General features: G+C 35.8%; 1 protein-coding gene and 1 long non-coding RNA gene across 6 annotated transcripts; one reads left to right on the top strand and one right to left on the bottom strand.

Moving 5' to 3' along the window:
• Positions 1 to 346: 346 nt before the first annotated feature.
• Positions 347 to 26,570, bottom strand: LOC120198053. Of its 5 annotated transcripts, XM_039199450.1 has the most exons (6): positions 26,358 to 26,565; positions 25,638 to 25,959; positions 25,119 to 25,550; positions 4,354 to 4,364; positions 1,877 to 1,881; positions 347 to 358 (listed from the first exon to the last, which is right to left on the bottom strand). In XM_039199450.1, exons 2-3 carry the CDS (start codon positions 25,920 to 25,922, stop codon positions 25,122 to 25,124), a joined length of 714 nt encoding a protein of 237 aa, XP_039055381.1. In that variant the 5' UTR covers positions 25,923 to 25,959; positions 26,358 to 26,565; the 3' UTR covers positions 347 to 358; positions 1,877 to 1,881; positions 4,354 to 4,364; positions 25,119 to 25,121. The 5 variants fall into 5 exon arrangements, 4 of the variants coding, with proteins under 4 accessions (XP_039055381.1, XP_039055383.1, XP_039055380.1 ...); XM_039199452.1 differs by lacking the exons at positions 347 to 358; positions 1,877 to 1,881; positions 4,354 to 4,364 and having other exon boundaries at positions 24,982 to 25,550; positions 25,638 to 25,790; positions 25,875 to 25,959; positions 26,358 to 26,563; XM_039199449.1 differs by lacking the exons at positions 347 to 358; positions 1,877 to 1,881; positions 4,354 to 4,364 and having other exon boundaries at positions 24,982 to 25,550.
• Positions 23,121 to 23,684, top strand: LOC120198057. The gene is made up of 3 exons (XR_005523335.1): positions 23,121 to 23,136; positions 23,283 to 23,401; positions 23,620 to 23,684. It is a non-coding gene; the product is annotated as an uncharacterized LOC120198057 (long non-coding RNA).
• Positions 26,571 to 27,342: the final 772 nt, after the last annotated feature.

The following is a 27,342-nucleotide window of genomic DNA, read 5'->3' as shown; positions in this document are numbered from 1 at the left end:
AAGATTGAATTACATAGCCCGGTTTATATCTCAGTTAACTGACAAGTGTGATCCAATCTTTCGCCTTCTCCAAAAAAACAGCCCTGGAACATGGGATGAAAACTGTCAGATTGCATTTGAGAAGGTAAAAGAGTACCTGTCCCACGCTCCTATCCTGATCTCCCCTATCCCAAGAAAACCCCTGTTCTTGTATCTCTCCATATTAGAGAGCTCCATGGGGTGTGTCCTAGGTCAACATGATGAGTCCAGGAAGAAGGAAAGAGCCATCTACTACTTAAGCAAGAAGTTCACCGATTACGAGGTCCGATATCCTCCTATGGAGAAGGTTTGTTGTGCTCTGGTCTGGGCTACAAAAAGACTCCGACAATACATGTTGTATCACACCACTTGGTTGATTTCCAAGTTAGACCCATTAAAATACATGATGGGTGTACCTGCTCTATCCGGAAGGTTAGCCCGATGACAGATGCTTTTGTCTGAATTCGACATCGAATACGTGAGCCAAAAAGCGGTAAAGGGCAGTGCCATATTCGATTTTTTGACAAGCAGAACTGATGAGAGCTATGGGCCGCTGGACTTTGATTTCCCAGATGAAAACTTGATGGCCATATCTTTAGAAGAAGCAGATACTTCAACAGACAGCTCCTGGAGAATGCATTTCGATGGAGCATCAAATGCATTAGGACATGGCATCGGGGCAATCCTGATCTCTCCGGAAGGGAGTCATTACCCATTTACCAGCAGACTAAACTTTGATTGCTCCAATAACATGGCTGAATATGAAGCATGCGTCTTGGGAATTCGGGCTGCATTGGAGCAAAATATAAAGACTTTGCGGGTGTATGGTGACTCAGCCTTAGTAATCTATCAGCTCCGAGGAGAATGGGAAACTAAGGATATAAAACTGTTAGAATACCAGAGACTAGTGCTGGATCTACTCGAAGAGTTCGACGAAGTCCCCTTCCACTACGTGCCTAGAGAAGAAAATCAGATGGCTGACGCTTTAGCTACATTGGCAGCCGCATTCAGGGCTGGTGGGGAGTCTGAAATGATGCCAATTAACATGCAGTCGTATGAGTACCCAGCTCATTGTTACCAAATTGAAGAAGTGAAAGACACTAAGCCTTGGTACTACGACATTCTGCAGTATATCAAGCATCGGAGTTATCCAGAAAAAGCCACCGAAACCGATAAGAGAACTCTTAGAAGGTTGGTAGCTGGATACGTCCTTGACGGAGAGGTTTTATACAAGAAAAGCCATAACCAAGTTCTGTTAAGGTACGTCAATGCTGAAGAGGCAAAAATGATAGTGGAAGAAGTACATGATGGAGTTTGTGGAGCACATGCAAATAGGCATATGATGTCAAGACAGATAATGAGATGCGGATATTTTTGGTCCTCGCTGGAAAGCGATTGCATCAACTATGCTAGGAGATGTCATAAATGTCAGATTTATGGAGACAAGATAAATGTTCCACCCCATCCGCTTCATGTAATGACGTCACCATGGCCTTTCTCTGTGTGGGGCATGGACGTTATCGGGCAAATCCATCCGAAGGCTTCGAATGGTCACCGTTTCATTCTCGTAGCAATTGACTATTTCACGAAATGGGTAGAGGCTGCGTCATATGCCAGTGTCACTCAATCCACTATTTGCAAGTTTCTGAAGAAAGAAATTATATGTCGGTATGGTCTACCTGAAAGGATTATCACCGATAACGCAACAAACTTGAACAACAAGATGATGAGTGCTGCTTGCGAACAATTCAACATAAAACATCACAATTCCACTGCTTACAGACCAAAGATGAACGGAGCAGTAGAAGCAGCAAACAAAAACATTAAGAAGATAGTGGAGAAAACGACTGAAACTTACAAAGACTGGCATGAGAAGTTACCTTTTGCTTTGTTCGCTTATCGAACCTCGGTACGAACTTCGACTGGGGCAACTCCATTTTCATTAGCCTATGGAATGGAAGCAGTGCTACCCATTGAAGTCGAGATTCCGTCTCTCAGGGTCTTGTCAGAAGTTAAACTGGATGATGCAGAATGGGCACAATCCAGATATGATCAGCTTAATCTGATAGATGAAAAAAGACTGAAAGCCATTCATCATGGTCAAATCTATCAGAAACGAATGATCCGAGCACATGACAAAAAGGTGCGCCTAAGAATATTCCGCGAGGGAGATCTGGTGCTAAAAAGAATTTGGCCAGTCCAGAAAGATGTCCGAGAAAAATGGACGCCAAATTGGGAAGGACCTTATGTCGTGAAAAAGGCTTTCTCCGGAGGAGCCCTCGTCCTGGCTGAAATAGACGGACCTGAACTGCCACATCCCATCAACTCGGACGCAGTCAAGAAATACTTCGCTTAGGATGAAAACCCGAGAGGGCGTCCTAAGTTAAAAAAAAGAAAAAAAAACAACAGAAGAGAAAATAAAGGGGGTTCAAGATGAAAACCCGCAAAGGGCGTCTTGCAACCAATGATGGATCCAAGTTGAAAACCCGGAAAGGGCGATTTGGATATTAACAGTGGAAACATCCCGACACATGAATCTTCTACGAACTCAACAAATCAGAGAAATATTGCACTCTCCCAAACGTTATCGCATTTTCAAGGATCTTTTGGCAAAGGCTGCATTCAAAGTCATCAAACGGCTTTTCAGCTCAGAAGTGCCCACATTATCGAGATCTAAGACATTCATTTACACACCACCGTGTATTCGTTTTCTAGAATATTTGCCATGTATTGTTTGTTCTTCTCCTCCCTTATGAATAAAGACCATCTTTCCTCTAATTCCTTTTGAGCATCTTGAATTAGATTTAAACCTAATGATTTATTTATTTTTATGAAAGATAATCGCATATTACTGTACAAAGATTCATTGAAAAGTACAGGTACCCCAAAAGCCGATCAAGGCTCATGCACATACTTGAGATAGTTGAGGAGTATCTCCCAAATCAAGAAAAAACAGAATGTGCACATCAGATTTAAACATTTGAAGAATTCAAGATCAGAGATCGGAACTTCAAGCTTTCAAAATCAAGAGTCAACAACGACAGGCCACCGGAGATCAAGATTTCTCTCCAGAGCCCAGAATAACATATGTTGCTTATACATTTTAGGCATACCTAAGAGCATGAAATCCATAACATCGCATAGATGCATATCTTTGCAGGTCTTACCCAGAGCCAATTTCAACTTCACAACGAAGGATATTGGACCCCGGACAACGCAAGTTCAACTTCACGACGAAGGGACCGCTGGTTGTCAACCGACAATTTCAGAGCCAATTTCAACTTCACAACGGAGGATATTGGACTCCAGACAACGCAAGTTCAACTTCACGACGAAGGGACCGCTGGTTGTCAACAAACATTTCTCAATTTTAGAGCCAATTTTAACTTCACAACGAAGGATATTGGACTCCAGACAACGCAAGTTCAACTTCACGACGAAGGGACCGCTGGTTGTCAACCGACAATTTCCCAATTTCAACTTCACAACGAAGGATATTGGACTCCCGACAACGCAAGTTCAACTTCACGATGAAGTGACCGCTGGTTGTCAACAAACATTTCTCAATTTCAGAGCCAATTTCAACTTCACAACGGAGGATATTGGACTCCAAACAACGCAAGTTCAACTTCACGACGAAGGGACCGCTGGTTGTCAACCGACAATTTCCCAATTTCAACTTCACAACGAAGGATATTGGACTCCCGACAACGTAAGTTCAACTTCACGACGAAGGGACCGCTGGTTGTCAACAAACATTTCTCAATTTCAAAGCCAATTTCAACTTCACAACGAAGGATATTGGACTCCAGGCAACGCGAGTTCAACTTCACGACGAAGGGACTGCTGGTTGTCAACAAACATTTCTCAATTTCAGAGCCAATTTCAACTTCACGGCGAAGGATATTGGCCTCGGAACAACGCAACTTACATTGGATTTCAACTTCAAAACGAATGATATCCAATACCCAGGCTCAACTTCACGACGAAGGAGCCATATACAATTCCAACTTCACAAACAGATTGACCCAACTTCGCGACGAAGGAGTTGTCTGTAACACCACAGTCTTCAGGCCAAGGGTCACCTTCACGACGAAGTACCTCGAACCAGAAGATGATTCAGAGGCCACTTGCCAAAAGCTCGGAGTCCAATTTCAACTTCACAATGAAGGATTTCGTGCTCAGTTTGAACTAAACTTCATGATGAGGGAGTCATTTCATAATTTATATTGACAAACCAATTTCAACAGTAGATCTCAACCGCAGAGGATATTCAATATGGTCGAAATTCATGTCTTTCAATCTTTGCTCTATTTTCGTTACACGACAATGAGCAAAGAGGGGCAGTTGAAGACATTAAATTTTGATCATGGATATTATTCATGTAATGTATATTATATTATATTACATAATGTACATATTTATTTATAACACAGGCCGATATTACAAGTCTAACAATAACCCAAGTCAGCCCCAGGCCCAGACCCATGTGCAGATCAGCTCCTTAGGGTTTCGAGGAACCCTAGCGCCGCATGCAAATCCCACGTGAGCAGCAAGTTTCCAGAACCCTAGCTCCACGCCTCATTCCAGTGCCGTTTTCCCCCATTTGAAGTTCCCACAGCCGTACGTCTCGCCCAACAACCCGTATCATTCGGCGCAGAGATCTCGGTCATCACCAACATATCAACAAACCAACTAGCATTAGAATCCTAGTTCTAATAAGATACTAAAAAAGGTTTTTTCATATTATAAATAACACATGTAATCAGCCATTTGGGGGGGATTTTTGACACACAAACACACAAGTTTTGTACACGATTACGAGGGAAATCAACAGCAAACCGCAAATACTCAAAGCACTTGTAATATCCGAAAGCAGGAAAGAAATAAAGGTAACTTTTTTACCTCGTTTGGTTCTTCTTTGCATGCGAGTGTAGATCCTTCCCTTTATTTTCGTCTCCTTATTCAGACGGCCGATGACCCGGGGATGGGTATTTCGAGTGGATCTATTCTAGATCTACCCTCCCGAGGCCTCCTTTTCATAAAATCATTATGTTTTTTAAAACGAGGGTACAAAGACCTCTCGGAAAAAATGAAAATTTTGATTTTTGCCGCCAATGAACGGTGGTCGTCGTCGTTCAACGGCGGCGGCGAGGCGACGACGGGTGTTTTCTGGGTTCATCAAGAACCCAGGTGGCGGCGTGTTCATCCAAAGATGAACTGAAGAGAGAAAACGAAGAGATGGGAGAGGGATTCGGCTGATGAGAAGAGAATAAATGATTTTTTTTAAAAAAAAACTTAAGTTATATACTAAGATCCGTGTGTTTTTTTTAACGAAAGGAGAAACTACATGTTTGGTCCTCTCGTTTTTTTAAAGGCTCGATTTGATCCCTGATTTCAATTTTGAATCCAATTTTCTTTAAGATTCAGTCTTTGTTTCTGATTTTCTTTTAATTCGGCCACCCAAGTTTGCGTTATTTCATTATGATTCTCTATATATATACGTATATATACATTGTTATAATATAATATATTTTTTTCTTTTTCTTTATTTATTTATTTATTTATTTATTTATTTATTTATTTATACTATATATATATATATATATATATATATATTACTTATATATTTTTTTCGTTCTTTATATATTTTATTCTATTTTCTTATGTAAATTTATACGTATATATACATTGTTATAATATACTATATTTTTTTTCTTTTTCTTTCTTTATTTATTTATTTATACTATAGTATATTATATTTTATATATATATGTATATTACTTATATATTTTTTCGTTCTTTATACATTTTATTCTATTGCATATATTTTTCTTATGTAGATTTTTAATATATGTTTGTACTTTTTTTATCTATTTATTTGTTCATATTCTTATTCCATTTTTCTTTCTTTATTTTTCTTTATATTTATTCATACTGATGTGTGTACCTTGTTATTTTCTTTATTCTGTCTGTTTGTCTCATATCTTTCCAAGTACTTTTATCTTCCATGTCTTCATTTTTATTTATATATGTATATTAACTATTTTTATTTTCTACTTTCCTCATTTTATTTTACCACCTTTTCTTTTTTTACACGTTCTTTGACTTTTAAAGGGTTCGTTTTCAATCAATCAGAGGTAAGCAATTAGGATCGTTATTTTACCTTTTTAATTTAAACTTTCTATTTTCTTAATCTAAGACAACTGGAAATTACGTAGTACCGCAAGGGCGGTTCAAGGGTGCTAATCCTTCCTTGACCGTAATCAGCTCCCGAACCCGACATATCACTGGTAAGATGCAGATCAGGTAAGACCTAGGGTATCCGATCAACCCATTTATTTTAAAATAAATGATCGGTGGCGACTCCAAATCTATTTTCCTAAGTCGAAGCCCAATCCCGGGGTCCAACCGAAAGACGGTTGCGACAATATGAATATTATCGAGGATTATAAAGAAGTTATTTGGTTAAAGAGACTCATTGATAAACTCAATGAAGATTTTCAAATAAATAATATATTTTATAATGGTCATAGTGTAGTCTTTCTTAAAAATGATTGAAGATTTCACCGTATGGGCAGTCGACGTGGAGAAGAGACAGTGAAGACTAAACAAATGAAGGAGGACGACATTAGAGGATGTGTGTTAGGGAAGATCGGGATTTGGGAGACTTTAAGATTTTATGTTGGATCAAATTGATAAGATTTTTAAATAATGAAAAATTATTGAATTATTTCAAATGAGGATCAATTTATAAAATATGTAATTTTTTGGGACTAGAACTATTATTATACTATGTCACATCACCATTTCGTTAAGTTAATGGTCAAACTTAACGTTAGGTGATCAAAACAAATAAAACGTGATATAATGATGATTTTGAAAAAAATAATTATGTTACAAAAACAAACATGTGGGAATAATGCGAGTGACCAAATAGGTTAGTTTACCCACAATTTTTTACCACTCTTGTTCTCTTATCCCTTATGTTATGATATGCATAGACTACACCAATTCCTTATGTATAGAAGATTAGATATATTGATATATAATCATTTCTAATAGACCTATTGTAAAGTCTCAATAGTGTACATCCAATAGGAATTGAACCTACGAATTCGCCAGTTATGAGTTGAGTGCTTTAATTGTTCAATCATACATGTTCAGCGGGGATCCTCGTACACGATAAATAACCAAATTTTAATTGAAATGAAATATTTATGATAAATCAATGGAATTTAATAATAATTATTGAGAGGACATCAATTTAAATCCTGGATTTTCGAATATAGATATTGATAAAAGACTTGATTAAAAATATTTGTTCAAATTATACCTCTGATTCATTTTAAGTGTTTAAAGTTTTTTTTGTCAAAGTAGGTATTTAATATTTTCAAAATTAACATTAAAGTGTATAAAGTTTCATTCTATAATCATTTTAAAGCTATACCGTCAAAGGTCATTAAAATAATTCATCAACCAATAGTTGCCTAACACATGACATTAATTTCTTATTAATATTATTTTTAAATAAAAACATCAAATTTCAAAATTTATAAAAAATTTCTAAATTTTCTAATTTCTCAACCCTAAATCCTCAAAGCCCTAAATTCTTTAAAGATTGAAGATCATATAGAGAACGAAGGTTCAGGTGGCCCAGTTTTGGTTCGAATGACGGTGTAGCTTTACTGACTACGAAGAACATACTGTGGTTTGAAAAAAAATGATTTTATACAATGAAATTTAAGGAAAATGTGAGACAAAAAAGGAGCAATTGATCCGTGAAAGTCTAACAATAAAAAAAAGTGATCGGTGGTGACTGATTCGATGAAAATTTGAGGTTAGAGATTTTGGGATTTAAGAACTCCAGGTAATTTAAGATTTTAATAGTTTTTTTAAATATGATTTTAAGAATATAAAAAAGTTAAAAGAAACTAAAATAGACATTTTGTATCAAGTATGATGGGATAATAATTTTTTAGCCATCATCAATAATCACACGCCTCAAATGATAACTTTAAAAATGTTTAATACATATTTTAATAAAAAAAAGTAGACACTTAAAATAATAGTTTAAATATATATTTTTAAATTAAATCTTTATAAAATATTTAGAAATTTATTGTTTAATTATTTGGAATATAATTCACTGTGGTTATATATGTAGAATATTTAGTGATTTTTATAAAGAGATTCAGAATTGGATAAATTATGTGAAATATAAATTTTATAATAATTAATATTCTTTTGTAATTCAAAATATTGTAACTAATAATTACGATTTATCACATTAAACATGAAATAAGAGATTAAAATAAGATTTTTTGTAATTTTTTCAATAAATAAGAATTCTTGCAACTTTTTTTCCTCAAAAAATAAGAATACTTGCAATTACTCTCTCCATGACGCCCAACGCATTGTTTTTCCTCTCCCCCTCTTTAAAAAAGAAGTTGCGAATTTAGCATTTTCCCCTTATGGGTTTGTTTACCTCGCTCCAAGCCTAACCCAAACCGGAACGATTTTTTTTAAACGAATTCCATATCATTGAGGTTTGAAATATGGCTGCTTTCAGTATTCGTGCATGCTTTATTCTTTGTTTTCCTAGAATTCTATGCTAATCGTATGTAATTTCTTTAGATTTTCATTGATTTTGCTTTACATAGGCAGCGTATTCTGCTACATTTTCCATTATCGAAGTTATTTTTCAACTTTGACCGGTGTTAAGTGAGTATTTGATTTTCTTTTTTTCTATATTTTATTAGTTGGATTGGAGACACATTCAAATTTAGAATACTATGAAGAACGCCAGTTCAACATTGTTTTGGAGACACGCTTTGAAGTTTCCGGTACGCATTTGGATTCAAGTTTCAGTATATCAATGAATAGTGAACGTATTGGGTTTCTTTCTTTCTTTGGATTTCCAATTTTGAATGCTTTTCATTATCTGAAGTTTGGAAATTAATTGCTTTTAATGTAGGAAGCATCACCTTTTATAGGAATCTCAACAGAGGAGATTACGAAGAATGTAAATAGTACAAAGCCTGAATTGAAGCGAGCTTCAATAAATAACACTCTTGATAGAGCCAGACTGAAGTATATTTCTGTCTCTATGGGGGTAAACTTTCTTTTTCCCCCAACTAAATCAATGTTAATTATGTTATAGCTAACTGTTGACTTGTTTATGGAAGTTATTAAAATTGTTTGGTCATGCCTATTAGATAGTACTGGATGGAATTGTTCATGCTGGTGGATATTTGTGTGGATGCTCATTTCGTAATTTATCTCAAGTAAGTCACTCAACTGTTCTAATTACTATTGTTGATTGTCCTGTCAGTGCTTAGTTTTTCAGGTGCCTTATATTCTCTGAATGGTTGTGTGGTGTGTGAGTAGATGCCGAGTGTCTATGAGTATGAGCAGTATGCTGGTGCCAAAACTAGGCATCCAAATAATGACATATCTTGGAGAATAGAGGGCTGAATATTATCTTGTTCAAGAACTACAGACTGCTCCACTTAGCATTCTGGAATTCTGGATGGAGTTATGAAAAACGTTGCTGGTACACCAATAAATTAGGAATCCTTTCAGGATTGGGAAGGTAATAATTTATGCTTAATGCTTTGATTGGTTTATCTTGGTTAGGCATAATTTTATCTCACCTGGTTGTTTATTTATTTATTTTTTTATTATTTGATTTTGTTCCATTTTCATTTTATATAATTTCCAAAAGTAAAAGAAACAAATAGATGATAATTCAATATCTAGGATTAGGTTGCTTGCTACGTGTACATTGTAGCTTATGCGATACATCCAATGCTTGTAAATTTTAACATGGAAACTTACAGCGGTGTAATAATGTAAATTAACTCCAAATGGGAAAAAGTGAATTAGTATAGATTCTATCGAATGGTAGCAATTGCATTCGAGGTAACTTCTGTCAGGTCTGGTTGGCAACTTGGCATGTGTAAAGTTTAAGTATATAAGGTAAGTGGACCACTCAAGAAACACATGCAGGAGTAGAAGAAACAGCGCAGACTCTTCTGCCCTCTCTTGTGTAGTTATGCTATAAGAATCCTTGATAACTTTTTACCTTTTTTCTCCATTCTCATTGTGTTGGAAGTCGGGATAACTTTGAAGTGTTTGAGATTAAATCTACCATGCCTATTAGTATAGATATTGTCAACCTTCTTAAAGACATTTGATTTCATACCTGTCAGTACAGTGCTTCATTTTATTTCTGCTATTGTTCAAGTTTTGACATGCGATTATGTTCTGCAGCTAGTCTTTGGCGGAGTTATGGAAAGGTTGAAGCAGAGAAGAAATATAACATCAAACCACCTAGTTTTCCTAATTTTGTAAGGTAAATTGATATAAATTTTTTGTAACTTCTTTTTCTATGAGATTTGAGTGTTTCAACTTTTTTTTTTTAAAAAAAATCTTATGTATCCCTTTCTTACGGTCAGGTTTCACTGAATTCGTTTTCTTGGTGTTTAACCTGGATAAGGATTCTACCCTATTGTTTTTTAAAGGGTCCCTAGGGAATTGAATTTAGCATTTGAGTGTCATGTTTGCCATTTCAATTTAGTTCTCATAAGCATTGTTGGATGGAATTTTTTTGATTAATTTACAAGATTGCATGATTATGGCTAATTCTTGAAGAGGGTTTTATCTGAGTTTATACATTCCTCATAAGATAGCTTGTTTTGTTCATTTTCTTTTCCATACCTCGCAAACATTGTACCTTATTGTAGGCCTAACTCAGTCATGCAACGAAAGAGAACTGTTGATGGTGGCATATGTTTTGCTTCCTCTCCGTGTAAAATTTAGATAAACCTGAATTAAGCTGGACTTTCTTTAAATTATTGGCAGGGGTAATGACTTGCATCGGTCACTTTTTATGCCAAATGGACTTCCAGATGGGGCTGAATTGGCTTACTTTATCAAAGGATAGGTGCAATGGTTTATAGAAAATAATATAGTTGATTAGCAGTAATTTTATGCCTAGTACTGACTGAGTGTCTAACAGACTTGTCAACTTATATCACTATTCGGATAAAACTAAAGAGAGCTAAAAATCCTAAGTTTTAGAGAGAATGAGTGCGCTAGGTAGAGAGAGAATTAGAGAAAATTTGAAAAAAATCATTGCTTCCGTTGAGGAATGGACTGTGTTCATTGATAATCTTAGTAAAAGGGTTTCTAGACGTGTGTTAAGGGATTTTTTTAGTCCTTATGGTTAGATTCTGAGAATTTTCATTCCATAATTTTTAGATAAATCTAATTATAAGTCCTCGACGTTTGCTTTTGTCCAATTTGCTGAGGAGGAAAGTAGGAAGAAAGCAATCCAATTTGTGAATGGGAAGTGGTTTGATGGGAAGAGAATTTCTGTTGGGGTTGCTAAGTATCAGAAGGATAAGAGGAGGGAAGAGGATATGGGGAAGAGAATGGTGGAGTTCAAGTCAGGGGGAAAGGATATTTCAAAAACTGGAAGGAAGTCTGAGTCGTGTAGAAGTATGAGAGATGGTAGATCATATAAGGATGTAGTAAATTCTAAATGCTATTTGAGAAGAGAACTGGAGTCAGGGGTTAACTTGGAGGGTGTTAAGAAGAATGCTCCTGCTGTGAGGAACATTTGGGAGATGCATATTCCATCACACAACTCAGATTGGGTGAAGAGATCATTAACAGGGATAATGAAACCTTCCTTTGATTTCGTTTCGTTAAAGGAAGCTTTGGAGATGGAGGGGGTGGAAGTTCGGATTGCGAGATGGGGTTACGTATGGAATGCGTGCAACATTACATTCAATTCAGTTGAGGAGTTCTCTCATGTATGGAGGAATAAGAAGAATGAGTTGCTCTTGTGCTTAGACTGGTTGGCACCAGTATTGAACAAGGATGGAGTTCCGATGGCACTTTGTCAAATAGAGTTGTATGGATTGCCTTTGTTATGTTGGAATGAGTCATTCATGAAAAAACTTTCTGGGAAGTGGGGTGATTTTATTTGTTTTAAGGAGGAATCAGTGACCAGATCAGACCTGTCGTCGGCGAAAGTTTTGCTCAGGGTGGAAAGTCCTTATGATGTCCCTGAGACGGTAACGATTGGCTCTTATGGAAGATCCTTCAAAGTTAAGATTTCGATGGGTTCTGTTTTGAAAAAACCAGAAGAAGCGGGGAGGAAGACGGTGGAGAAAATTTCAAAAAAATGGAACAGTGGTTATGTCTTGTCTAGGGAAGGGGTTGGTAGATGTCCTTCTTTGGAAGCAGATGGGGATGAGTTCTCAGCCGATGGTACATTCAAAGTCATATCTTGGCTGAATAATGGGCAGAACAGTGGTGTGAATGGAATTTGTGGGGGACAAGTCCCATCGGGTAAGTCAACAGCAGATAATTCTAATTGTGGGCTGTCAGGTTTCTTGGAAAATAGGACTAACCAGATGGGAAGTCATGTGGGCCTGGGATTGAAGGATTCAAATGATCAAGTAGACTTTGGTCAGTCAAAGGATAATGAGATAGCTGTTTCACCAATTAAGAAACTGATTCCTAATGGGCCTGCTTATAATATAAAATGGGTTGGGAAAAAGTTTATTCTATAGCCCAATCCCTTTTTTGAAAATTCCTTGAATGTTGCTGACGAGGGAGAGACTGGGGTGATTAAGGAGAATACGCAGGGGGAGATGGAAGTGGTTCCAAGTGAACAGGGTGTCGAATTGGAGAAAGTTCAGTCTGCTGGCCAGAGGAGTCTGGATGGAGATCATGTATGTAGCTTTCAGACCATAAGTATGCAGAAAGGGATATAAGGTCAGATGATCAAGTGGATGGATTAAAGAAGATGAAGAAGGTTATGGAGGATAAGCAGTGCAGTCATAATGAGGGAAGTGTATCAAGTTCGAGTATAAGGATCAGGAATTATGAGAATCAAGAGGGAAGTACTTCAAAACTAATGAGGGTGGGTCAAATTATGGCAAAGGAGGATCACCCAGTTCCAGTTAACAATCATGTGAAGTGTAGTTCTCGATAAAAAAGTCTTAAGAATCAGAGGATACTTTCTACCAAAAAGAAGATGAATCAGAGGATATTGAGAATAGCTCCTCATCGCTCAGGTAGTGTGTGCTCAGATAGAAAAGTGGCTATCAGTTTTTATAACAGAGTCTATAGAAGGGTTGTTAGAAGGATGGTCAGGGATTCGATGGATCAAGATAGGGAGTCATCTCAGTCTTCTCAACCTTATGTTAAAGCTAGGAACGAAGCTGTTGCTACTAGAGAGATCTGCGATTTGTTGGGAATTACTTTTAAAGGGGGTCAGCATCTATTAGAGGAAAATATATTTAAGATGGAGATGAAGGGGTCTTCACGGGGAGTATGATTGTTTTTTGTTTGTGTTGGTGTGCATGACAGTTATTTCTAATGTCAAAGATTAAAATAATAACATGGAACGTTAGGGGTCTTGGAAGAAGAGAAAAAACCAAAGCAGTGACTAGACTTGTTAATAGAGAGAAGTCGGTTATTCTATTACTACAGGAGACAAAGCTGAATGTTTGCCATTCTGGTTTATGGAGGAAGTTAGGGGGTAATTTTTTGAAAGTGGTAGCTTTAATTGCAACACCCCAACCCGTACCGACCCGGATACGAGTCCGAGGTGTCACATTGACTTTTCAAAACGTTTACTTGTATAAAATAGTGAGTAATTTAAAACTTTTATACATGTAACTTATTCAAAAGATTTCCAGAACTATTCAGAGCTTAAATGTTTTTGCAAAACCAATCAGAGTATATACAATTCAAAACATTAATTACATGCCAACTATTTTCAATATACAAAATACATCTAATTCAAGACATCTTTTCTGATCTGATCTTCGGTAAGAAGTAACTGACCGGTCTTGCTCCTCTTCACTTTTCTTCTAGCTTTTCGGAACCTACGTGTGAAACACTCACACGCTAAGTCGATGACTTAGTGAGGCATAAAAAAAACACATCTAATGGAATTCATACCCAATAATCATGCATGACTGTTTTATGCTATCAAATTATACAACTCATTTACATATTCATCAACATATATTCATGTATATTATGTAACATATACCATAACCCTTATCACACATATAGCATATCATGCAATTCATATCACATATCATATACATATATCACATACATTGTTCTCATATCACCAACCTGTTTATCCTTACTAATTCCCTTGTCATTACTTCAATTCCGTCATATGAGCATATAATGAATATAAACATATTATATATATTTTAATATGCCATAATACATTACTAATTTCTATAATCATATAATACATAAACGCATAGCATCTCATATCACCATGACATATATGCACTTCTACCATGTCAAGAGAAATACACATATCATTATATCAAATTATGTTCTCTTTTCAAAGCCCATGTACACATGTGAGAACTATAGATATGTGAGTCTATAGAGGTTGTGCACTATGCTGTCACCACAGCTCGTATAATTGCACCGAAGTGTCACGTAGAATTACACCGGAGTGCCGCGTAGAATTGCACCGTAGTGCCATATAATAATGTCCATAAGGACCACATATCATTCCTTAAGAATCATATACATATACTAGGGATCAAGTATGTGTCTCACCAGACTTCACACATGTTCCAAAGAATACATATATGTCCCGAAGGATCACATATCATTCCTTAAGAATCATATACATATGCCAAGGATCAAGTATGTGTCTCACCAGACTTCACACATGTTCCAAAGAATACATATATGCCCCGAAGGACCGCGTAGACCCTCGACTCTTGGCATGCCAACTATACTCCTAGCTCTCAAGACACATAACATGGATATTTTCTTTTATACTTATCATTTCACATAGCACATAGTTCAATTACTCATAGAACATTTTCATATGAGTCACATTTACATGTCACATAGCTTATATACTTTCTCACGTAGTTACATAGATCCATATCATATAACATATATCCCAAAGTGCATATAATCACATATATCATATCATATAGCTTAGATCATTTCTCAGATATTCATATAAACATACATATCATATCTTGTTCACATATGATCGTATATGCTTCATATAACACATAGAAACACCTAGAACACTTTCTCATAGCTTATATCAATTTTCAGAGTCCTTTCATATTACCTGATGACATATATCATATAGGTATATAATAACTGATATCATATCATTTACCTTATGCTCCATTTCTTTGTATTCCTTTAGATTATATAAATTATATCGTATATCTAAACATATATCATTATAATCTTTTCATATCGCTCCATAGCTATTTAGCATATAACTTATCTTGCATATTCGTATCGTCCCTTTATATTCAAGTTTCCTAATTGATATACTATTTCCATTTCATTCTATAATTCAATCTTATTTAGTTCCCTTAACTCTCATTAAATCAAAAAGCTCTATTATACTAATTCTCATAATAAATCATACCACTATGTACTTGTCCAACTCATGTTTCCATTATGTATATACTGTTACCCATGTTTACCTAGTTCATATCACTTCTTATGAACTCACTTTCATCATATTTTCCTTTTTTTGCATAATTTATCTCATAACCATGTATTCACATAGTCTTATATTTCATTATCATATTACTTATATTTGTTCTCCTATGACTCTTTATAAACATCTATTTTTCATTTCCCTACATCTCTTAACTTATCTTCTATATTCCTATAATTTCATAACTTATTTTATATTCTCTCATTAACACTTAATCGTGTTTTTACATAAACCACATGGCACATACAAAACATATCAATTCAGATAATCAAACATACATACACTCATATTCAACTCATGCCTTTAATCATGAATTCATATGTAACACTTCAGGAAATAGACTCATCGCAAGTCTTATTCCCATCACACACCATATACTATTGAATATGCACTCACCTGGTCTCATTAGTCAATCTCGATCTCTAATCTTTCCCCTGATCGATCTTACTTGCCAAATGTTCCAGAATTGTCTTATGCTCAGAATCTACATAAATGTACATTTTAAGGGAATTATTAGATACCTACACCTTGTAATTGGATACTAGCAACTTAAACGAACTTATTAAACCCATATTCACAATTTTCCTTTAGGGGGAATCGGTTCCCTCCTGTGGGGAATCGGTTCCCCTATGAGATTCTGGAATTTCTGGTTCGTTTGAGGGGGGTACCGATTCCCCATTGAATGGGTACCGATTCCCTTGAATGGGTACCGATTCCCCTTGCCCAGAAATCATATTTTCAGCACGAAATTTAATTCATTTCATCTTAAACACTTCATATTTCAACCTCTTCTATATACTAAACTCAAACACACATACTTAAGCCCATTTGTACTCATTTAATCCATCTTAATTCTCAAAATCCTCTCCACTTAATGAAATTCAAGAATTATACTCAAATTTCAACATGTTCTAAATTCCTTTCTATTACTCCAAATCTCTTAATTCAACTATTGACAAGTCAAATTCAACTTAAAATTCAACTTATCAACTTTATTTCAAGATTTCATTCAAAAACTCAAAATCTTTAATCTCTCCTAATTCCACCATCTTTGTTTTTAAGATGATTTAAGCTTAATTATCATCCAATAATCATAACCAAACCTTTAGTTGAACAAATAATCAACTAATGAAGAAACTTACCTTTGCTTATGGCTTCACGGTGGAAAAGAAGAGAATGAAGAAGAGAAGTCTGGAACTCTCTCATATTTCCCTCGTTTATAATACTCAAAAAGAGAAGATAAAAATCTTTCTCATGAAAAGACCATTTTGCCCCTTTAGTTCATCCATCTTTGCTATTTAATCCAATATTAAAATTCTTTACTTAAATCCCAAGACTTTTAAATTTCATTTCTAAATTGAACACAAAACTTTCAAAATTTGCAATTTAGTCACTGACCATGATTTGGGATGTTACATTAATCCTGCCGAGGGCTCGCCTGGTGGTCAGTTATTTATGTGGGATGAAAACATTTTTGAGGTCACAACAGAACATATCCAGAACAGATTCATGGCATTGTCAGGGAAGTTCAAGTTGCTTAACTTTGAGTGTGTTATCATAAATGTATATGGCCCATCAGTAGAGGCGGATAAAGAGGAGTTTTTAGGGAATTGTTGTGCTTTGTTCAAGGTCTAAATATGCCAGTTTGCATAGGGGGAGATTTTAATGTGTATTTAGATATTGAGGAGAAATGTGGAGTATCTCAAAATTGGCATTGCATGGATTTGTTTAGATCCTTTGTACAACACACTAATCTTATGGATCTTCCGTTAGTTGGAGGAAGATTTACTTGGTGCAACAATAGAGATTCTCCCACTTGGGTAAGGCTTGATAGGTTTATAATTAGCAGTTCTTTCCTTAACAAATTTCCAAAAGTGATACAGAAAATGCTACCCAAATCCCTTTCGGATCACAATCCGGTAGTGTTAGCAGAAGAATGCAACAATTGGGGACCGAAGCCTTTTAGATTTTTCAATTACCTGTTAGAGGAAGACGGGTTTGCTGGATTGGTTGAAAAGTCTTTGTCTAACCCTATGATGGACAATGGTAGAAGGGGACTGTTTTCTTACTTCAAGGAACAAAACAACAGATCAAGAAGTGGCCCAATAGGAATTTAAGTGGGATATCTGAAGGGATTTTAGAATTAGAAGGTAAGATAAATGGTTTGGAATTGAAGTTACAAAACGGTGGAATTTCAATGCAATAACGGGATATGCTGATAATGTCTAGAAACGAATTGTGGAAGCTGCACAGAAGAGAAGAGAGTATTTGGCTACAGAGATCAAGATTGAAGTGGAGCAAGGATGGGGATAGGAACACGAGGTTTTTTATCTTAACAGCATTGAATAAAAACAGAATAAATTCTATTTCGACATTGAAAGTTGCCGATGAAGAATGTTCAGACCCGGATAAGTTGAAAGCCTTTGTATATGATTATTTTAAGGAGAATTACAATTCTAAAGCTACGTTAGAGGTGGTGCCTCCTTAGGCTCACTATATGCATGGTTTCGGCACTATGAGAAAAAAGTACTCGAATTGTTCTTGTTGGTGCCTCCTTAGGCTGTCAAACCCTCAATCCTGACCCATTACAGGCTCAGCAGCGGATCGAGTTCAATTCGAGAGATACATTCCTTATGTCCATGCGGAGAAACATTTTATCTCACGTAAACATAAGGTATATGAACCCCAAAGATTACTTGCTAAAACCCGTGCGGAGAAACAATTTATCTCACGTAGGTTAAGCTTTCACCTCAACTTAAAAAGGACAAAGCTCGTAAGTGAGCTTATGATATGTAAATGCACGTGCCGTGTGTGAGGAGAAACTCACAAACCTTTAAAACATGACCAAAAAAAACTATTCTTTCACAAATCTCAAAAATCTGCTCAAATCTGAAGACCACTAAAATAAAAAATCAATTAGTTAAAGATAAAAATAATGCATGTAATGTTGAAACTCAAAATAAATAAAATGATCATAAATCAAATACAACTTAAGTTTGTAATTCCCAAAAATAAAAACAACGTATAATCGTTTATGGCCTGACTCTCTAAGTCCCCAGCGGAGTCGTCAAGCTGTCATAACGTTTTCCGTGTGGATCCGTTAGACTTTAAATTTTTAGGTTTTTGGGGGTAAACGATGAAATTCGATTTTGAAAATAATTTGATATTGAAGTCGCCACCAACCTTTAAGTTAGGTAGATTGGAAACCTTAAACATCATTTTAATGAGTTTAGAAAAATCATTAAAAGACGACAAAATGGTCTTCGTTTTACCAAAGATTCATTTTTTAAGAGTTCGGGAGTCGGTTACGTGTGGGGAAGGGTGAACACCTCCACAACGTCCAAATTTTGGTACCTAAACGATTATATGTTGTTTAAATATTGGGAATTACAAACTTCAAAAATATATTTAAATTATGATCCTTCTATTTATTCAAAATCTATAAGTGTTAATAAAAATCTTTAAAATAAGGAATGCAATTAATGAAAAAGATTAAATAACCCAAAAGATATTCTTACAAAATAAAAATATTATAATTATTTTTTTTATGAGAAAGTGTGTTATTTTGTACGAACAATCCTTGAAAATGCACTTCCTTTATAGTTAGGATTTTTCATGAAAATCCTTCCATAGTTAGGAGACTTTTTCATAGATTCCTCTCACAAAATAGCATTATTCCATATTTTCACGAGATAAGATGAGTTAAAAAAAACAAAAAATAATAAATAATAAAAATAATTAAATGTAAAGCTAATAAAATTATTGAATAAAACATTTGTGCGAAAAATGTAAAGCTGATAAAATTATTGAATAAAACATTTGTGCGAAAAGTCTTCGAAAAGATACATTCCCTTTAGTTGGGAGATGTCTTCGTGGATTTTTCCCACAATAAAATTTCTTTCTTTACATACGTAAGAAAACAAATAATGATTTGTAAAAAATATGATGCAAATAATATACAAAATAAATCGCACAAAAATCTAAAAGTTATGAGATTAACTGTACAACAAAAAATAAAATGTTAGTATGTCAGTGGCAAGAATAAAATAATAAAACATAAAGTGCTTTAAATCATAAATAAATAATGCTGGAATTGAAGTATATTAGTGACTAAATTATAAACAGCGAAACTTAAGTGGCAAACACGAAATAAAACAAGATAGATGAATTCGGGGACTAAAATGCGAGATACGACAATGTATTAGAGGTTTAACATAATTTTACGCAAAGAAAAAAAAATTAGTGACCAGTTTATAAAAACGCTTAAATGTGCAGGGGTCTAAGCGTGATTTTACGCACAAGTTTGGTGATCAAGATGTAAAACACGACAGAAATTTGAAAGGCCTCAGCGTGATTTTCACCATTCTTAATCTATATATTTCACATTTTAAACCATTTTGGATGAACATAACCCCTTTTTGTATCTTCCTCTCTTCTTTCTGTCTATCCTTCTAACAGACCCCCTCTTCAACTATTTTTCTATTTTTTAGCCATAAAATTCACATAAACAAGCAGAATCAAATTATAAACTACATTAGGTTTTCTAATTACATCTCAAGAATCTAACAAGATAAATCGAAATAAAAAAAACGAAAATACCTCTTTAATTTGCTTGAAGATTTCGGTTCTAATTGCTGTTTTTATTGCTGAAAAAAATCCATCCCTTTTACATAGAATTCGATTGGGTTTTATACCCATTACAAAATCATATAATAATAATTTCCTGATGGTGGAGTGATGGGTGAAGCATGGGCAACAACATGAGTGAGGTATGGGCTGGCATTTGGTGGTGTGCAGCCACATGTGCTGGTGCTGGTAAGTGGAGCATGTGCTGGTGCTGGTGTGGAGAGTGGAGCATGTGCTGGAGTGGATAGTGGAAATTGTACAGCTTTGGGAACAACAAGGTATGGGGGACAAAAATTGGTTATTACAACCTGTAAATTTTCTCTCTTAGTAAAATATCTGCAGCAGCCCGGAGACGTAAGCACAATTGGGTGAACTCCGTTATCAATTTTCGGGTATTATTTTTCCGCTTTTATTTCACATTCTCACTAATCTGGTTATAGAGAAATTACTTGTACTCGGTTTATTTCCTAACAATTTGGTGACTTGGAGAAGTAAGAAACAAGCTGTTGTCTCTCGAAGTAGTGCTGAGTCAGAGTTTAGAGCAATGGCTCTCGGAATATGTGAAGAAATGTGGATTAAAAGATGCTCACAGAACTGGACTTAGATGACAAGAAGAATTTTGAGATTTTTAGTGACAGTCAATCAGCTATAAGTATAGCAAAAAACCCAGTGCAGCATGATAGAACGAAACACATTGAGATAGACAGACATTTTATTTACGAGAAGGTCAACAATGGAGTTGCAAAACTGCAATACATTCCGACGAAGAAACAACTGGCAGATATCTTCACCAAAGCGCTTCCACGAGTGACTTTTGATGAGATGTCATTCAAACTGGGTATATACAACATATATACACCAGTTTGAGGGGGAGTGTAGGAATTATAGAAATGTGTCAATCCCTTAAGTTAAGAGATTTTGTAATTATTTTCTGTTTTTCAATCCCTTATTTCAAGGGATTACATCTCCTAGGATTAGTTTCCTTTCTTAGAGTTTCCTAGTTTAGAGGCATAATTTGTATATAAATATGTAATATGTTCTACTGAATGTACACAAGAATAAAAATAACAGACTTGTCTGTTTTCTACAGTTTGTTTTCTACAGCATGCAATGTCTGGTCTTATATGTGAGAGGTACATCAACTTGCCTACTAAACTTTGGTATCAGTGGCCGATGTAGAAATATTTTTGAGGGTGGGCACACATATATATATTAATAACATAAAATTTTTGTACGAGGTGGACACAAATAAAATTTTCGGTTGGGCACAATCAATAAAATAGGTAATTATCGAAGAAAATTTAGATTTTAGGGTGGGCACGTAAGCATAGATCTGCCACTGTTTGGTATTGATCTTTGTTAATTGGAACTCCTTTACTCTTCCTTAATTTTAGATTGGGATCCACGGGAGTTTCTGCTGGTTTGCACCAAAGCACACATGTCTAGTTTAACAAGCCTAGAACATACTTTCTCTGAGAGATCACAATTCTTGTTTTGGAACGAGCCACCTCCATCCCTAGAAAGTAGTTGAGAGCATCAAGGTCTTTGATTTTGAAGTCAGCAGCAAGCAACCCTTTTAGCTTGATTATTTTGTTTGTCATCTTCTGTTATAATAATATCATCACCGTAGACAATAAGAATGGTCTTATTACCTTTTGAGGAGGTTTTCATGAACAAGGTATGATCAACTTGACATTGGTTGTATCCAATGAAACCACTGCTTTGGTAAACTTATCAATATGTTTTAAGATCATAGAGAAATTTCTTCGACTTGCACACTTTGTCACATGTTTTAAGATCATAAAGAAATTTCTTCAACTTGCACACTTTGTCACCATCTGACTGACTTTGCCTGGAGGTATCTCCATGTACACATCTTCAAGATCCCTATTTAAAAAGGCATTCTTGATAGAAAAACCACTCTTCGTTTACTGCTAATGACAGTAGTACTCGAACTGTGTTTAGTTTAGCTACTCGAGCAAATGTCTCTTGATAATCTAACCCATATGATTGAGTGAACCCTTTGTCCACTAGTCTCATTTTGAACCTCAATACTTCCATTTGCATCCCACCGTTTTCTTCCCTTAAGGTAGTTCTATGATAGTCCAAGTACTTTCTAAGGCTTTAATTTCGTCTTCAATTGCCTTTTTCCATACTAGAATCTTCAGGGCTTCCTAAATTGATTTCAGAATCCGTATACTATCAAGTGATGTAGTGAATGCTTTATAATTTAGAAGCAATTTTTCATAGTCTACATATCTTTCAATAAGATGATTAGGACATTTCGTATTCCTTTTCTCTGAGCAATGAACAGTTCTAAAGTTATCTCCAAAAGGAATAAGTGAATAATTAGGTGAAGATTCCATACCTGTGTTAATTAGCTTTTAAATAGTGACAGCTTTCCACAACTACAAAGCGTGCATAACAATTTGTGGTCTCATTATGGTTGTTCAGGGCAGATTCTGCTGCAGTGGCAATTACCACAACCGACCTTGTTAGCAAGAGTGTGGCTATTGAATATGAGGTAAAAGTTTTGAAGGGATAATAATTTAATATCTATAATCGTATATTTTTTCTTCTCGTGAACCAAAATATTTTCCACTTTAGATGGTAGCATTGTCTCAGAGCTATAGAACTTGATGGTTTCTTATGAATCTAGTCTTTCTTTAATTGTATCTCATGGCCATGTATAACTAATTATTGTCTAAGGTTGGAGGGACGACTATAAGAATTGGGGAAATGGCAAAAGGTTCTGGGATGATCCACCCTAACATGGCAACCATGCTCGGTGTAAGTCTTTCAAGTGTTTCTAGCTTTTCTATAGGATATTACTCCAATCCCATTCTCAAGGCTGATAATTCTTTCAGGTAATAACAACTGACGCTCTTGTTGAAAGTAATATCTGGAGAAAGATGGTTGGGGTTGCTGTAAGCCGCAGTTTCAACCAAATTACTGTTTGTAATTTCATTTCTTTAAACTTTCCTTCAACTTATTTCAACTAGGTAACATCTTAGTTTAATGATCTTCTTTTCTTCCATGGCTCGGCTTAATCTGTTTCTACTTGTTTTTAACAAGGTTCTTTTATTCTTTTTTTCTGTAGGTTGATGGAGGTACCAGAATGATACTGTCATTGCTTTTGCCAGTGGGTTAGCTGGATCAAATTGGATCACTTCTATGAACACTTATGATGCTGCACTACATGAAGCAAGTCTTGATGCTGTAAGTTGGCTGCATTCGAGCTTTTCATTCATCCTATCCAGCTTAAATTAGGTTTGTTAGATGTTGAATAAATAAATAGTATCTCTTGTGCAAACCTCCCAATTTATCTATAGAACAGTTTTGGTTGCAATTTTTTTGGGATGATGTCACTTGGATTAGTCTTTTGATCTTAGCCAGTGGTTTCGCTTGAGGTTTTAATTTAACACACCTCTTCTCAGGTAATGCAAGGTCTTGCTAAATCAATAGCTTGGGATGGAGAAGGAGCAACATGTTTAATTGAGGCTGCATTCTTCAATTCTTTATTCCCTCTAGTTTTGGACCAACGGAAGGATCTTTTTACTGAATGAACCCTGATGCTGAGCCACTTTAACTAATATCTTGTCCTGATATTATAGAGTAATGCATTTAAATTTAGGCAACAAAATCTCCAGAGTGGTCTATTTGTGTTTTCCCTTATTATGGGGTCCTTGAATGGTCTTAGGCAAAGCTAACCTAGAGATGCAGTTCACGTTAAGAGGTGCCAAAGAAGACGCTGAAGCAGCAAAGATTGCTCGCTCTGTGGCTACTTCTTCACTTGTCAAGCTATGAAATTTGAGCATAAAATCCGACAGTTAATCATAGCATTGTCTAATATAAATTATGTCAGATATTTCTTTTGACCCAAACAAACTCCAGATATTTCTTGGAGATATCATGCTCATGTATGGTGGGAAACCAGTTAAATTTGACCGGTAAAGTTTGCTCTTTCTTGCTGTCAACCTCTCCTTTGAATGCTAAACAACATAACATGACAGGCTTGAAAGAAGTCGGGACAAATTTTGAGTTTAGTTGTTAAATCATATATACATTATGCACTTAGCTAGTGATTTAGGAGAAAATACAAGTTATTTAGAGGGGTTCGAAGTGACCATGTAAATAAATCCAAAGCTTTATCATTCCTAATCTATAGTTTCCGCATATAATTTCAGCTTCCAGCCAGCAACTATCTCATTAAGGCTGGTGAGACACATGGAACGGTGGAAATTAAAATTTTTGTTAGTTTCTCCAAATTTGACTCATATAATGCCCTTAATCCTGTATCATCTTTTTCCTCATAGGATTTTAATGTTTGTATTGAACTGCAACAGGGAATGAACTCGGATACGGTGCAGCATGGGGATGTGACTCAAGTTATAACCATGTCAAGGTAAAGGATGTGATTCAAAGTTATAACCATGTCAAGGTAAATGCAGAATCTACGACGTAAACGACATCACCGCAGCCTGCTCAGATGCCTTTGATCGTTTCGGTATGTTTAATGGTACTTGCATAATTTGAACTGCAATAAAAGTCTGCATTTCCTCCATCCAAGTTCTTCCGCACAACTCTACAACATGTTTAAGAATGGAAGCATGATGGAAGGAATAAACTAGGAATCAACTTTAAATTTCTTCAAGTTTTCTCAAAGCATGGATTTGTTGCAAATAATGAACAATCAGTTTGCAGAAATATATATTTCAGGTTTTCTCATTAAAGAGGAACTGGTGATATATTTACAAAACAGTCTTTGCTGGCTAACAAAACTTTCAAACTCACAATTATCACAAACCATTACATAATTGCATTCAAGTAAATTGTTCCAATGGCCATGATGGAGAAAGCTGAAAAGAGGTTTATTTATCTACAAGGACTGTTAAAAGAAATATATTTTCTTCTCCATGCTATGCAAAGAGAGATTTACTCATAGAGCCTCTGCCACAGGGTAGTGCATGTTGGTTGGTGATTTTTTCAGAAAACTACTCCCACAGTGAGGGTCGGGACTGTCAATATTGAAACCATCAAGGTCGATTGAGGAGCTGGCTAATCTATCCTGATGAACCTCCGACGGTGGTTTATAACTCCTATCAGAACTCCCACCGCCCCCACAGCGTTTGTTGTCTTTACCACCACTACCTCGTCCTGCGTTGTTGCCCTTCTTCCCTTTCTTTCCATTTTTCTTCTTGTCAGTCTTCTTCTTTGTTTTCTGCTGCCTTTTGTTTCCAACTGTATGCAATACTGATGTTGGTGGAGGATTGTAGACGTCAGGTGCCCATTTCACGGTTAGCTTCTTCGGTGGCAATCCTTGTTTCTCACGGCTACCTTTAAGGGCAGAAACTAGCTTCAGGGGAACCTGTTAAAGGGTAAATGACAGCACAGATTCAGGAAATGAAACAACAATGGATCTAATTAAACTTAATGTGTAACAAACCAAACTTACGGGCAAAGAAATCGAACGGGAGTATGTCTGCACAGAGTCCTCTGAGAACATTCGCTGCAATGCAGTTACAATTCCATCATCTTCGGCAGGCACGGTGGAAGGAAACGATGCAGACTTGGCTAAAATCTTTGGCGTAGGTTTGCTTTGATGTCCCTGCTCAGGTAATCCTTCCACATTACTCATGTTCGTATTGTCCTGAATCGATCCATTAACACATTCATTCAAGTAACTACGAACCTCAGCATGCTTCATATCACTGATATCATCTTCCTCTCGAGAGCCCATGTCAATTTCCAATACCAACAAATAAAACAAGCCCTAGCTTCAATCAAAGAACAAACAACAATTGGCACATTTGTGAATTCTCTAAACTATAAATTTCAATATATAGTGCATGAGATAACCAAAACCTGAATCGGATCCCATTAGATATATTAACAAAACTAAGAATCCAGCTCAATGTTTACATATATAATTAAGATGAACTGAGATCTCAATCACGTAGACAAATGAAATAATACAGATTAAAATTTCTCAAGAGACTTATTTATGTCTAATCCTTTGACAAGTAAAGATTTAAAAATACATCATATATTCATAGTATTGTAATTATTTAAACCAAACACAATGATCAAACTTTGAACCAGATATCAACTAGATACCATTTCACCACACGTGCGTGTAGCACAAGCACGTGCTAAGCGGGTAAGGATAATATACCTTTACTTGGAAACCTTCTGAAAGCGCAATCAAATTCAAAATCTTAAGAAACCTCTGAGAAAAGCAACACCAATTCAAGATCGAAAACCTCAAGGTTTTTTATCCGGATCGGATGATTATAGCCTCAAAAGAAACAGGAGAATCTGAAGGAAGACAGAAAAGAGAAAGGCGAGAAGATAGAGAAGTCAAAACAGGTTAATGATTTGGATGTGGGAAATGTTAACTAAGATTACCGCGCCGATCGCTTTTATTGAGATGTTTCAAACGATGGGAACATAAACCAGTATGAAAAGGAGTTGAAGGGATTAGCCGGAGCAAAACCGATCCGAGAGGAAACGAGGGCATATTATCGTTTTATGCTCTTCGAACCCCCCCCCACCCCACCACAAAAAAAGCTTGTGAGAATAAAACCCTATTTTCCACCTCTTTTTGTTTTTGTTTTGAATCTAATGAAGATTTAAAAACAGAACCCTAAAGCGAAAAAATGGTGAAGAGTGGAAAGATGAAGGAAGGAGATGGGATAAAAGATCGGAAGGGTAGGGAAGGGTAGAATCTTGTGTGAGTGAATGATATTGGCGGTATTTGAGGTTGAATCAGGAACGTACACGTTTCCATCATGGTGTTGTCGTCCTTCCTTCCTGTCTGAATTCAGATATTTTTGTTTGCTTTAAAATTTCAGAAAACTCCCTCAACTACTGGACTTCAATTAGGCCCATGGATGGGTCCGCCTTTGAAGATCATTTCTGCACCGTTGATCTCCATAACTTTTATGTCAACCCACATCCGAATTGACGTAGCACTTGCTTCACGTAATGCTGGGGTCCACTATTTAGAACTTATCCAATCCAGGTATTTTCAATCAGAAATTTAGGAGTATTTTGTATTGGTCAAATATAATCTTTGGCCTCAAGTTTAATTTGGCACCTAAGCTTTGATTGGTCCAATTAGGTACCTAAACTTAGTTTTTTTTTTAATTCAAATTAGT

Source organism: Hibiscus syriacus, unplaced genomic scaffold (genome assembly GCF_006381635.1).
Source record: "Hibiscus syriacus cultivar Baekdansim isolate YM2019G1 unplaced genomic scaffold, ASM638163v2 tig00117056_pilon, whole genome shotgun sequence".
Classification (NCBI taxonomy): domain Eukaryota; kingdom Viridiplantae; phylum Streptophyta; class Magnoliopsida; order Malvales; family Malvaceae; genus Hibiscus; species Hibiscus syriacus.
The sequence above is the reverse complement of the archived record's forward strand: the minus strand, read 5'-3'. Positions and strand labels throughout refer to the sequence as shown.